The 12392-nt window shown below is 33.5% G+C and overlaps 3 protein-coding genes across 3 annotated transcripts in view; 2 read left to right on the top strand and 1 right to left on the bottom strand.

The window, feature by feature from the left end:
- Positions 1-1722: 1722 nt before the first annotated feature.
- Positions 1723-4365, bottom strand: LOC134282097 (uncharacterized). Its single transcript, XM_062764547.1, has 4 exons — positions 4225-4365; positions 3986-4059; positions 2158-2289; positions 1723-2072 (listed from the first exon to the last, which is right to left on the bottom strand). Exons 1-4 carry the CDS (start codon positions 4325-4327, stop codon positions 1767-1769), a joined length of 615 nt encoding a protein of 204 aa, XP_062620531.1. The 5' UTR covers positions 4328-4365; the 3' UTR covers positions 1723-1766.
- The window catches only part of LOC134282083 (R3H domain-containing protein 4-like), a 74987-nt gene continuing 65225 nt past the window's right edge, over positions 2631-12392 (top strand). Inside the window, exon 1 of the mRNA XM_062764538.1 lies at positions 2631-2641. The gene's annotated coding sequence lies outside the window, so the exon portion shown is untranslated. The remainder of the gene's footprint in view (positions 2642-12392) is intronic.
- Positions 5562-12021, top strand: LOC134282067 (uncharacterized). The gene is made up of 6 exons (XM_062764506.1): positions 5562-5729; positions 7055-7294; positions 7498-7599; positions 10442-10537; positions 10830-11327; positions 11440-12021. The coding sequence occupies exons 1-6, from the start codon at positions 5666-5668 to the stop codon at positions 11994-11996; spliced, it is 1557 nt and encodes a 518-aa protein (XP_062620490.1). The 5' UTR covers positions 5562-5665; the 3' UTR covers positions 11997-12021.

Below are 12392 nucleotides of genomic sequence, written 5' to 3'. Positions count from 1 at the left end.
TTATCTTTAATTAAGCTATCCCTAAATCAGATACTTTTTAGTAGTATTTTATGTGTAACTCTATCAGAACTGTAAAGTTTGGTCATTTCAAGTCCCCATATGTTTTATTTGTCTTTAAATTACAAATCTTGGCATATTAATTGAACACTTTATATGGTTCATGATTTGAGTAATGTGAGTGTATGCATTGTACATTTATTGAGTGATGTTCTAAAAATTGGATTCACAACTTTTCATGTCATCGTATGCAAAGTGAAAGTAGAACGAGTACATGTAATGCATGCTTATCCTTTCGTATTTAATGATGTCCTTGTTGAAATAACTGTATGGGTGCTGTTAAAAGAGTATGAACTACTAGATGTTTTGATTAAATTACGTTTTTCACTATTATTTTACCTGTATTGTGCTAACACATGTTGTAGTATTGCAGACAGTCTATTTTTCTATTTACATGGCGGCGCATTGCATTATGGTATACTTCCGGTTTATTTTTACTCTTGATCCGCGGTGTATATTTATACGCCCTGGAGTTTTGTAAAGAAGTGAAAATGTTCAGTTATAAGGTAATTAATTAATTAATTATTGTTGAATGAATGAAAGTCAAGTTATTTTATGGTGAAATACGTATTATTGATCTAATTATTTAAATGGAACTATTTTCCCTATAAGATTTTCCGTATTTTTCGTATATTCCGTAAGAATTTATACGAATTCGTAAGAGTTTATACGAATTCGTAAGAGTTTTGTATACGAATTTTCGCTAGAGTATAAAAGGGGAGATTCTTCCGTAAATCGGGAGTCTGCTATTTTTGATGTTAGGGTTAACGTAATTATTTTGGGCTTTTAGACAAAATTGGTAATTATTTGCTAATTGTTAAATCAGTTAATTGTAATTCGGTAATTGGTTTAATTTAATTGGGGGAAAGATTATTTTTACCAGCTTTGGGGATTTATTTACGATCATATATCTTGATTATTTCAGGATCCGATCGTATCTGAATTTCCAGTTGTTAATAATCTTTTATTCATTGATAATTAAGTTTAATAGATAGAATTCAGCCATATATTTCGATTATTTCGAGATCCGGCTGTTTATGAGAATTTATTAATATTGTGATATTTGTCAGTAAAAAGGGTGGTTAAAAGGCCTGGATATTATTATTTTTTTGTGTTAAAATTGTTTATTGTTTTGCAGACTCAATAAATTTATGAAACTTAATTTCCGAGTTTAGTGTTATTGACTCAGTGTTTAAAAAAGGAGTTTACTCCTGTCTTCTAGAACCACTATAGCAATACTTAAATGAGATAGTCGTTGGACGCTATCTCGCTACAATTTTTGGTGTCAGAAGTGGGATAGCCATTAAGCGCTATCCCGTTACAATTTTTGGTGTCAGAAGTGGGATAGCCATTAAGCGCTATCCCGTTACAATTTTTGGTGTCAGAAGTGGGATAGCCATTAAGCGCTATCTCGCTACAGAACATTTCAAAAAAAATTCTCTCTGTACCCCCTTTGGAGAAATTTTTTTTCAAAATCTTAATGATAAAGAAGTATAGGAATAATTTTTGGATCCCATCTAAACAAATTCTTATTATATACCTTAGATACCTTTCATTTGATATGATTGACAACATATAAAAAGACCCCTGAATCTCTCTGTTATGCTTTGGTCAGTAAGATTCTTGTCTTCGCCAGACTGGTGCAGTCAATCACAAACGGCACTATTTAGTGATAACAATTTTAATTATGTAAAAAAATATTGGATCAACTATTCAATTTCTTGATCATCCTCTTGGTCTTCCACATCGTCAACAGTGCTTCTCAGATTCTCAACCGAGTCTGCAGGAACATTTTCATTCTCACTCTCAGTGGCATCATCAAAGACATCGGGTTCGGTAATCTGGTTACTTTCTGAGGAAGAAGGATTTGTCTTTCCCGCGTACTCTTGTGGGAAGAGGTTACCCGCTGGAAGCTCCACGTGATAGAATAGCCTTTGAAAGGCATTCAAGAATGGCGGACCATCACAAAGAAGAACAGCAGCTAGCATTCCAACGTTCACAGAAATTGCATATGTCTAAAAATATTAAGAAAGTGAATTTTATACTTAAAGAATTTAATCACTGATCTCAGAATAAAACAAAGACAAAAGGCAATTGTGCTTCGTATGACCTGTATCCTAACAGCCTTGTCAGCAAAACAGCGGTCCATCCTGCAAGCAATGGCCCTAGAATAAAGACCAACCCCAAAACCACTTCACGAAGGGTCGCTAACTCGGCACGTATCAATTGAACCTGCAAGAAAACATAATCTACTTTTTGATTGATTGATTGATTGATTGATTGATTGAATGTTGTTTAACGTCAATCTCGAGAATTTTTCACTCATATGGAGACACCACAACTTGCCGGTGGAGAGCTACAAATTTTGTCCTATACTCGATACTCAGGGTCATTGAGCAGTGAGGGATCTTTTTCGTGCCAGCATCTACTGCGACACGGGACCTCGGTATATACGATCTTATCTGAAGAACCGGTCTCCACGTCCCACAGTGGGATTCGACCCCGCGACGTAAGGATCGACTCCTTACTTCGCTACTCTAGAGCAGACGCTCTAACCACTGCGCCACGCGGGTACTCAACTGTTTGAATATACTTATGGGCCTAGTTTTACCTAATAACATTAAACGTATCATTCGATTTCTTTTGAATTTTTTTAATGAAAGTACAACTTGACGCATGAAAAAGAGTTTCAAATAAGTGAGAACAGAAATCGAAAATGATAAAAACGGAATAGAAGATACACCTGTTTTCGTTGATATATTCCATCCTTAATATGACATATTCTCTAAGATTTTAATGTTATTTTTATCATTTATTCCAAGCTCTCTGATTGGCTCAAACTTGATCACATGATTAAGTATATAACAGCATATATAGACTTGAGGTACTATTTATAGAATCTGAAATGCATATCGACTTGATGTTTCTTAAAATGGAGATAATTTTCTGTAAAACAAAAATAGTACCGCTTTATATTAAAACATATTGGATATGTTGGTCAAAATTGATACAAAACACAATCAAATAAATGTAGTATTTTAAATAAGTAAATTATCTAAATTACTTCATCAATATAAAGGAAACAAAATTATTTTAAACTCTTAATTTGTTTTGATCTCTAGTCTCTAAGTATTAAAGAGAGAAAACTTGTGTTTTTTCCCCATTATTATCAAATTGTGTTTTGCCAATGAATCTATGTAAAAAAAAAAAATAATAATAATATAACAAATGTAGCCCTTTAATTCGTGCTCAGTCGATATGCTTTTCTGTGAAGTTGATATATTTCTATGGTTCGACCTCATCAAAGGACTATATTTATATAATATCCATCTGATATAAATACTCTGGCATTTATAAAAGGCATTCAAGGGTATATTTGTTTCTTTGTTTATTTGTTTGGTGTTTTATATCCCTGTCAAAAATGTTCCACCCATATGGAGACGCCACCATTTGCTGTTGGAGAGCTGCAAATTTTGTCCTATGCTCGTCACTTGGTTCATTGAGCAGTTAGGGATCATTTTCGAGCCAACATTTACTGCAACATGGGACTTAGGTTTATACGGTCCATCCGAAGGGCAGGTCTCAACGGCCCGTACAGTGGGATTCGAACTAGCGATGTAAGGATCAACTCCTTACTTCGCGACTTGAGTAAACGCTGTATCCGCTGCACCAAGCTGGCGACTTCAAGATAGGGAAAGATGTGATATTTTGAATATTTAAAGACAAATATTGATTAATGCATTGTATTTATATCGGTATATCAAGGTCATAAATTAGGACTGGCATGGTAAACCCAGTCAATCTTCATATACTAATATACAGTCGTTTAATAAAATAATTATACGTCTAAATATCTAGAAAATATAAAGTGCATACCTGTTGTGCCTTCAAATTCGTTGATTCTAGGACTTTCTTATTCTAAAATTACCTGGTTCTGTAAGTCCCGTTGACTTGTTTCATAATGTTGCTGTAGCTGTTCTCCGTGATCAATTACCAAATAGTCTACATTAATTAAAGAATTAAATAATTATTAATTTTCTGTATAGATAATACCAGTATTTTGACCTAAAGTATACAAATAGGCCTACCAGTTAGTTTTAAAAAGTGATTTGATAAGGAGAAAATTATACAACGTTGATTATTTCAAATGAAAATGACAAATTTTACCTTTTCCATAATTTGTCAATGAGGTATTGGTTGATACTTCATTAATGTCACAATCGTTTGAATGAATCGCCTCCTTGTAATTTTTCTCACTAGCTTCTTCCATTTTGACGTTTGTTCAAATAGAAAATAAAGTAATTGTGACGTTGCGTATATGACGTCAGACAGCAGGAAACTATGTGGCAAGTTTACGTTTTCTTCGAAACATAGACGTGATTGAAACAAATCTTTTCTTTTTTTCTCAATATTATTCACTCATTTTATCAAATGACGGATTGTGACATGTATTCAATTTTAATTATTGACTTTTCTTAGGCCTGGACATTAGGAGAAGTTCGGAAAGCAAATTAAAAAAACAAACAAACAAAAGAAAAGAAAGAAAAATAGCAAGAAAAAAAAGAAATCTGTAATTTTATGACTTTTTAAAACCATTTTATTCAATGTTTAAAAATTGTAAGGAATGCTAGTTGAAACCATATAGGGTAAAGGGCTCGCACATTTTCCGCTCTCATGGGACCTGAGAATTAATTTATTTTTCATTTAATTTAATTTTCTCTCCTCTTTAGTATGATGAAAGATGGTTTGGAACTCATCGGAAACTGATGCATGTTATCACAATAAATATCCTGTTTTTCTTTCTGGAGCCTAGCATGTAAAATGTATTCACTTTTACTGTAAACAAGGTGACCGATTTTGTTCCAAACCGGGGGGCCTGGGGGGGGGGGGGGGGCTTAGCCTCCCCCCCCCCGACTTTTTTGGCAAATATATACATAATACAGGCATTGAAAATTGGGGTTTACCTTTTTTTGTTGGATTAGCCTCCCACTTTCAATTTGCTTCCGACGTCTATGCCAAAGATCTGTCAAAGAAATGCTCAAAAAACCTTGGGACAAGTTTGGTTCAGTCTGACATTTATATATTTTTGTCGGGATTTATAAAGTTTGACGTTATGCCAGAGATACATTATAACGTTCTTACTAACTAAAAACTAGGAAATTTTGCTCAGGCTGTAAATTTAACTAATCTATAAAACCTTGTTTTTGATACACACGAGTCGTGTGGTGATACTCTTAATACTCAAGTGAGCGTCTAGGCCCGAGTCCCTCTTGTAATTAACATATGTTTAAATACATTATGTAATGTTAATCCTAGATGCGTGTCGACCCTTAACACGTTTAAACTTTAAATCTATGGCTATCTAGAAAAGTTTTAGTTTTATTTTCTATTAAGCAATCAAGGGGAACCATTTGGGAATTCTCCTTATTAAATGTCCCATGTTTAAGATCAAACAATATATTTGTCAAACCGAAGGGCAACGACGTTTATGTTTTAACTTGACTTGGATTTAGAGTGTTTTTGCTTTGAAGGGTTAAACCATAAAAATCGACGCTTCGATCAGTTGCTCCTTGTTTAAATAAAAGATAAGTCGTGTAGTTCGATTTCCATGCATTTTTTTCCTGTTATGCCGTGTGAAATGGCAGGAAAAGTAATTAAGGTAGAAGTTGAAGGTAAGATTTTCTTTGCTTACAAAACTTTCTTGAGTGAATGCCTTTTTTAAAGAAACAAACACTTCCTGTGATGAATGCTATTAGCTACTTGTCGTCATATTAAACTCACTAATTTATTTTAACTTTTTCAAATTGATGAAGATTGAATTTTTACACGCGATGACAAAATTTATCAAAACCGAGAATGTTGTTAGCACAATTTAGTTAACAATGTTAAATGCTGAAAAATGTTTAAAAACCCTTGTTTGAATTTCTATGGACAAGCTGGTCATTGTTTGAATTACTGTTTAGAGGGGAAAGTTTTCTTTAACGATTTAAATGTTAAAATGCAACTTGTAATTATATATTCTCCGTGATTTTTCCTCTCTACCAAAAGCCCACATTTTCCAAAAAGTAACTTCTTGACTGAAATAAAAGTTAGAACTACACATACTTATCTGGATTTATATGCATTAAGCCGGGATTAACACCAAACCTTCGATATTTTTAGCTTTTCTCCATACCTTTCATTTAATGCACTATTATGCATATATTAAGCCCCTGTCTCGAAATATAAGCTCCAATAATAGATTCAATGATTATGCCGGAATGATACCTAAAATCCAATAATATTTTTACTACTAGGTTATTGTGAATTTCGAATTCATTAATAATTTGATGTTCGGAGAGATATTTAAATTCTAAGCCCTTTTTGTGCGAAGCTCTGTCATTAGAAATATAGATATTATTCGTGTGGGTTGAAATGAATTCTTAGGAGAGAGATATATCTGTCCTTTCTATCGATTTAATGAGGAAAAATTTGCATTTTGTTGAAAGACTTAGTAACAAAAACCGAGAAATTTTCATCATGGGAATAAAAACGAGCGGATATCATTTTTCTAAATCCAGAGGAAAATCTTCATTTCAATAACGCTTATTTTTACGCCACATTCGACATGGTAATAACAGACCTATATGACAAATTCATTCTATAGCCAGAATATGAATCAATTATATATGATATTCTGATAGTTAATCCATCGAAACTGTCAATGAGCTATTGAATGCTATATGAAGTTTTTGTTTTTAATTAAACGATTTTATATGAATACTAGTGCATTTTTGTCAAAAAAATATTACTCAAACATTCTTTAGTCATTCGAATAGAACTTTTTTTCTTTAGATAATTGTTAATTCACGGAATTTTCAATACTAGTAGGTCATTATTAATAAGTTAGCTAATATTCTAATTTGATTTATATAACAAGAAAAAAAAATACAAAAAATTTTCATTCCTCAAAAATAAGTACTATTGGTGCTGTTTAAAGTAATTTCATGTATTCCAGACTTCCGTGACATTTTGCTCCGAGTTTCTCCTTACATTGTCCGCCAGTGGAAGGAAGTTTGTCGTGACCTAGGTGTACCGGAAATGGATCTACTTCACCTGGAAAAAGCTAGTTACAGTACGAAACTGTCCAATCTAGCGTACCGCGGACTATGTCTCTGGTATGAACAGATGGGCAAGGTTGCAACAAAAGACAAACTCATTTCTGCCCTGAAAAGAAATGGACTTCGCAGAGCTGAAGGTATAGCGATTCGTGGTGTGTAGGCCCTAAGGAAAAATCACGGGTTCTTGAACTTAAGGGAGGGGTGGTTTTAAAATGGGGGGAGGAGTATTTAATCTAAAATAATTCATTAATTTCTGAAATAAATTCCATCACTGTATTTTTTTCTAAATTAACGCTTTTAATAATTTGTGATTTGTGATTCTTCAAACAATCAATTTCAGAGGAGGTAGAGAGTTTAAACCTCAAACAGCTGATTGTACGACCGTCCTCATCACTGCCTGTATCAACCAGAGTCCGCTCTGCCAAAAGGAAGAAATCAACAGGTACATGTTTATAGAAATATATGTTAACATGAAATATGGAGATAATGATCAGAAATAAAGATTAAAAGTCTTTTGAAACAATGCAAATTGGAAGAAAAGCAAAAATAGATCTCAAAAACATCCGAGTTGGGATCAGGTGCCATGGAAAAGTAAGTATGCACTCCTGTCGACCGGTCACACCTGCAATGTGCTCCTTGTCATGATCGGGGAAACGGGAAAATGTGTGTTAGTAATGCCCTAACAATTTGTATGAAAAAGTTAGTCAGCATTTTAGTCTTAATGATAGATTGTATTTGCTGATAAGATCATTAGATTGACAATATGACTTGCGAAAAGTTGATCTGAGTCGAAAATTTCGATATCCTTGTTTTATCAACTTGTTTGTCGATTCCTTGCCCTGTTTAAGAAATTGTTCGTACGTAGAGTATGCTCATACGTATCAAATCATTTTGGAGATGAAAACGCCATATGCAGTTGATGATGGTATATTGCTACATAAATAAGGGAAATCAGGGAAACGGAAAAATTCGCAGTCTGTTATGTAAGAAGTAATGGCTTAACAACTTGTATGAAAAAGTCATTAAGCATTTATAGTCTTAATGATAGATTATATTTGCTGATAAGATCATTGTAATGATAATATAGCTTGCAAATTATATTGTAAATTGATAAAACGTCGTCGATGTACATGAATCTAACAGACTCCTTCTCACGAATATATTTTTGAATAAATTTTGCAAATAACTGAGTGCAATTGGTAAGGCGCGGATCCAGGATTTTTTCCTATGGGGGGGGGGGGTTTCCATCCCAGTCAAAATAAAAAATCCAACCAGAAATCTCTTGACAGATTTTGCAGCTAGTAAATTTTGCTTTCGGAAAAGTTATTTATTTGTCACGTAGGGATGCGAGACTAATACAAAATGTAGAAGATTAAAATAGTTTTAAAAACTTTCTTTCCCAGCATGATAAGACATTACTTTCACCAGGTCTAGGCGGCCTCTGTTTTTGGAGGATAGGAATTTTTCCAATTGAAACAGGGGGGGGGGGGGGTCCATCCCAGTATCGCCACCTACCGGAAAAAAAAATCTAAACCAAACAAATAACAGAAATCTCTTGACAGTACTCTGATTTTTCAACCAAAACAAATAAAAGGTTAAATTTCAAAACTAGTTAAATATAGCATTTTAACAAATTTTGGTAATTTGCTGTCAATAAATTATTCATTTGAAAGCTTTGTTAAAGACCCTTTCCTGTCTGAAAATTAATTATAGCCAACCTCATTTTCCGTACCATAATTATGTGTTAACTAAAAGTTTTAAAAAACATATTTTTGAAAAATTCAGTTTCAAAATTATTTTGCTCTTCTGCACGGGACTATTGGGCGGAGCTGTTCTGTATTAGTCTTCTATACTGTTGTATGTGTATACATCTAATAAAACTGAAATATTAAGACCCCTGAAATAAATTGTTCTACAGCAAGGTTAGACCGTCCCCCTTATCAGTTAAGACTGACTTAAATTCAATTGCGTCTACCCGTTGTCAAAACTAATCTGACTGAAACTTACGTTGTCCGTGGAAATATATATACTTACCACAAATAAGTTTAGATGCTGCACAGCTAAAAAGTGGGATTTTTTTTCTTATTTTCTCTAAATAATATTTATTTTATCTTTGCTTAAATTATCAGGCAGAGTGTATTTTGTCTTTACAGTACGTTTTCTTTTGTGTTTCCTTTTCCTCTAATCTTTAATTAAAAGAAATATGAAAGTAATGTTATTTATGTATTGTTTGAGCATTTAAGTGCCTTTTTATTTGTCCTGATAGGGAAAAAACATAAAAATTAAACAAAATAACAAGAAATATTAAGGAAATGAAGCGATAACTTTGAAAGCGTACTTCTACAAAATGTACAATTGATAGAATGTCTGATCTTTTACTTAATTGTAGTTTTTGAAAAAGGTAGGCATGCGGCGTTTGAAAATTACTGCTATCCTCAAATCAGAAGATAAACTATGATTGCATTGCGATTTCCATATATGAAAAAATTTGGCATTACTTTCACGCCGTGTCCGCCGTGTCCAATACATAACAATTCTTTCTGTCAAACGTTACTGTGTGAGAAGAAATGATCTAAAATCGATACATTTTATATTAGCAGTCTTTTCAATTGAGGTTTTAAACAAACTTTGTTGAGACTTACGTTAAAATTGACAAACATTAGTCTACTTTTGAAGAGTGATTTAATAAAGCATATTTGAATGACCCCGACCATAAAAGACCTAAATGCATTTGCGGCTAACCAAACATTTCATTATTAATTGTATCTTCTCACTGCAAAAAGTGCGATATGTCGAATGTAAAATTACCGCCCATACAAGAACAAGGTAAGTAATTTATTGTTTTTTTTCTGAACATATATCACAGATTTTTTCCATCCAAATCCAGTAAACAGGATAAAGAAGTTTAAAAATTCTGCAATGGTCACGTACTATTGTATACAGTTACAAACGACGTTGCCATGATACGTGGATTTTCTTTGCAATATACAACCATATTGAGAAGAGAAAATCAATCAAATCCAGAAGTATATTACTGTTTGGTAATCCCTTTATCTTATTAATAATGTCTGACTTAGGTGTTTGAGTTATATATCTTCAACCTAGCATGTAATGTACTCTTAAAACGCAATAAAAAAAAGTCCCTAAAATGTTTAACATAGGTTCTACTCTTCTTGAAATGTTCTCTGTGGATGATTAACATTGAATTTTTGTTCATAAATCAAATTGAAAGTGCAGCATATACTTAAAGTCTTTATTTTAAGGTGCACACTTTAAAATTTAAGGTGCACCGCCCTCTTTGCAAAGACTAAGAAGCGGAAGTGCCAAATCTGCCAGGATACGAGCGGCAAAACAGAAGTACAGGAAGGAAGATAAATCATGTAGGAATTTTTTTTTTATTTTAAAAAAGTCATTATTAGACCTATGTACATATAAAAATGTCTTAGAAATAAAGGACGTGAACGGATTTTCTTTTGACATTTCAATTAACGTTGTTGAAGGCAGAATTGACCATTTTTATATGCTACAATTTTATATATTTTCCAATAATACTAGTAGTCTTTCTTTAATTGTTCCATTTTATTGAAGCATTTTCAAAAAAATAATCTTGTACACAATTTGTCAATTAACATGAAGCAAAATATATTTCATACAGCTCGCCTTTTTACATAGGTAATCTTTCACTGCGAATAAGAGTAGCCCAAATTGCCGCTCTGGAAGAAATAAATGGGTATTGGCGGGAAAAATGTCGAGAATTGTGCGAATCGTATTACTCAGTGGTTGTGAATAATTGTGAGGATTATATTCTTAGCCTGGAGAAAACAATTGATATGACCGAGGTCGTTGTCAATGACGTCAGAAGAGACAGTGTCATTTTAGCAAGTGTTCAGTGTGGAACTCTCGGAGCTCTCGAGTCAATCAACCAAATGTACAAATCGAAGAGACTGAATTCAATCTGCCAGGCAGTGTTTGTAAATGAACAAACTTTAAAGAATCTGGGGGTAAAAAGTTTAACGTTAGATGTTAGCATTGATCCTGATGAATATGAGGAATGTAGGGACTGTCTTTTATCCAGGAAGTTTAAAGAAAGCACCGTGTTTCACCCTACAGACACACTGACTGATCCAAATACTGAGGAACCGAATGTAGACAGAATACCAGAACTCAAAGGTATGTATCTTCTGACGCAACTTTTCCATTAAGGTTTATTAAAATTGCAGTAAATCTCTTAGTTTTAAAAGGATTAAACTTAAAAATGCATATATTTGACTTCATTCTGTAGGGAAGAAAACGAGGAGCAATATTGATTGGCCAGAATGCAAAAACCGCTTCACAACCAAACTCGAAAAATTAAAGCATCGATACGCTGTGTTTGATGAACATATAAATGAGTTCCTGAGAACACTACAAATTGTGCTTCCAAAAGGCGAGGAAAGTATTTCGGATCTTGCAGGTGTTATTCGTCTTCATTCTTACTTGATCTCGACTGAAGGTGTGGGATCTGGGGTCCGAACGGATCTCCTTCGAGAATATCTTGCCATTGTGAACAACATCCGGTTATTTGTGGAGAACTTCCGGGAGGAATGTGACGAGTTGCTAAGCGACAGTGAAACAGAAGACGTGGATTCTGATTACAGTGGTAAAATTGTGAAATGTTTGCTAGACAGTGTAGAAGACATGTTGCAGATTGAGTATTTATTTGTGGAAGACACTAGTGTGTTAGACCGGAAGTTAAGTACATATGAGCAGACATTTTGTGGAATGTTGTGTTATGTTCCACTCTTATTTGAGAAGTTATCAACTGTTCTTCACACTTTACCAACAAACACAACAACATAAATTGAATAACATTATTAAATGGAAATAAAAGCAAATGAAGCTTTCTTTATACAAAAAATTGTTCGATGAACGTCACTTGAATATTCCTCTGAAAAAAAAAGCAATATTTTTTAAAATTTTAAGATGAATCTGCATTTTTTTTTCGCTTAGAGCACGAGACACAGTAACCTCATGGCGTTTTGGTATCATATAGTCATTAAGTCCCTCACTGCTTCTGCCAACAGTATTTTTAACTGAACCGATTTAACCGACACGAAAATATTTAATTAAGACAAGAGGCCCATGGGTCTCATCGCTCACCTGGGCACTGTGGCTAGGATCAAGCAAAAATCAATGCATGATACAAAATTCTATTTAACTAACAAGCAGCAAAATGGTTGCTTATATTCATGTAAA

The sequence above is a fragment of the Saccostrea cucullata genome, unplaced genomic scaffold (genome assembly GCF_032062105.1).
Source record: "Saccostrea cucullata isolate Sc308-1 unplaced genomic scaffold, CSIRO_AGI_Scuc_v1 ctg657, whole genome shotgun sequence".
NCBI classification, from domain to species: Eukaryota; Metazoa; Mollusca; class Bivalvia; order Ostreida; family Ostreidae; genus Saccostrea; species Saccostrea cuccullata.
This window is presented reverse-complemented; position numbering and strand designations above follow the sequence as displayed.

What these genes read in the sequence shown, in the direction of transcription:
- LOC134282097 (XM_062764547.1), bottom strand. Translation starts at nt 4,327, where the DNA reads ATGGAAGAAGCTAGTGAGAAAAATTACAAGGAGGCGATTCATTCAAAC. An exon ending in ATTGACAAATTATGGAAAAG is followed by an intron (nt 4,060 to 4,224) that starts GTAAAATTTGTC and finishes TAATTAATGTAG; the next exon opens with ACTATTTGGTAATTGATCAC. An exon ending in TAGGATACAGGTCATACGAA is followed by an intron (nt 2,073 to 2,157) that starts GCACAATTGCCT and finishes TAATATTTTTAG; the next exon opens with ACATATGCAATTTCTGTGAA.
- LOC134282067 (XM_062764506.1), top strand. Translation starts at nt 5,666, where the DNA reads ATGCATTTTTTTCCTGTTATGCCGTGTGAAATGGCAGGAAAAGTAATT. An exon ending in CAAAAGGAAGAAATCAACAG is followed by an intron (nt 7,600 to 10,441) that starts GTACATGTTTAT and finishes TTAAAATTTAAG; the next exon opens with GTGCACCGCCCTCTTTGCAA. An exon ending in CAGAATACCAGAACTCAAAG is followed by an intron (nt 11,328 to 11,439) that starts GTATGTATCTTC and finishes TTCATTCTGTAG; the next exon opens with GGAAGAAAACGAGGAGCAAT.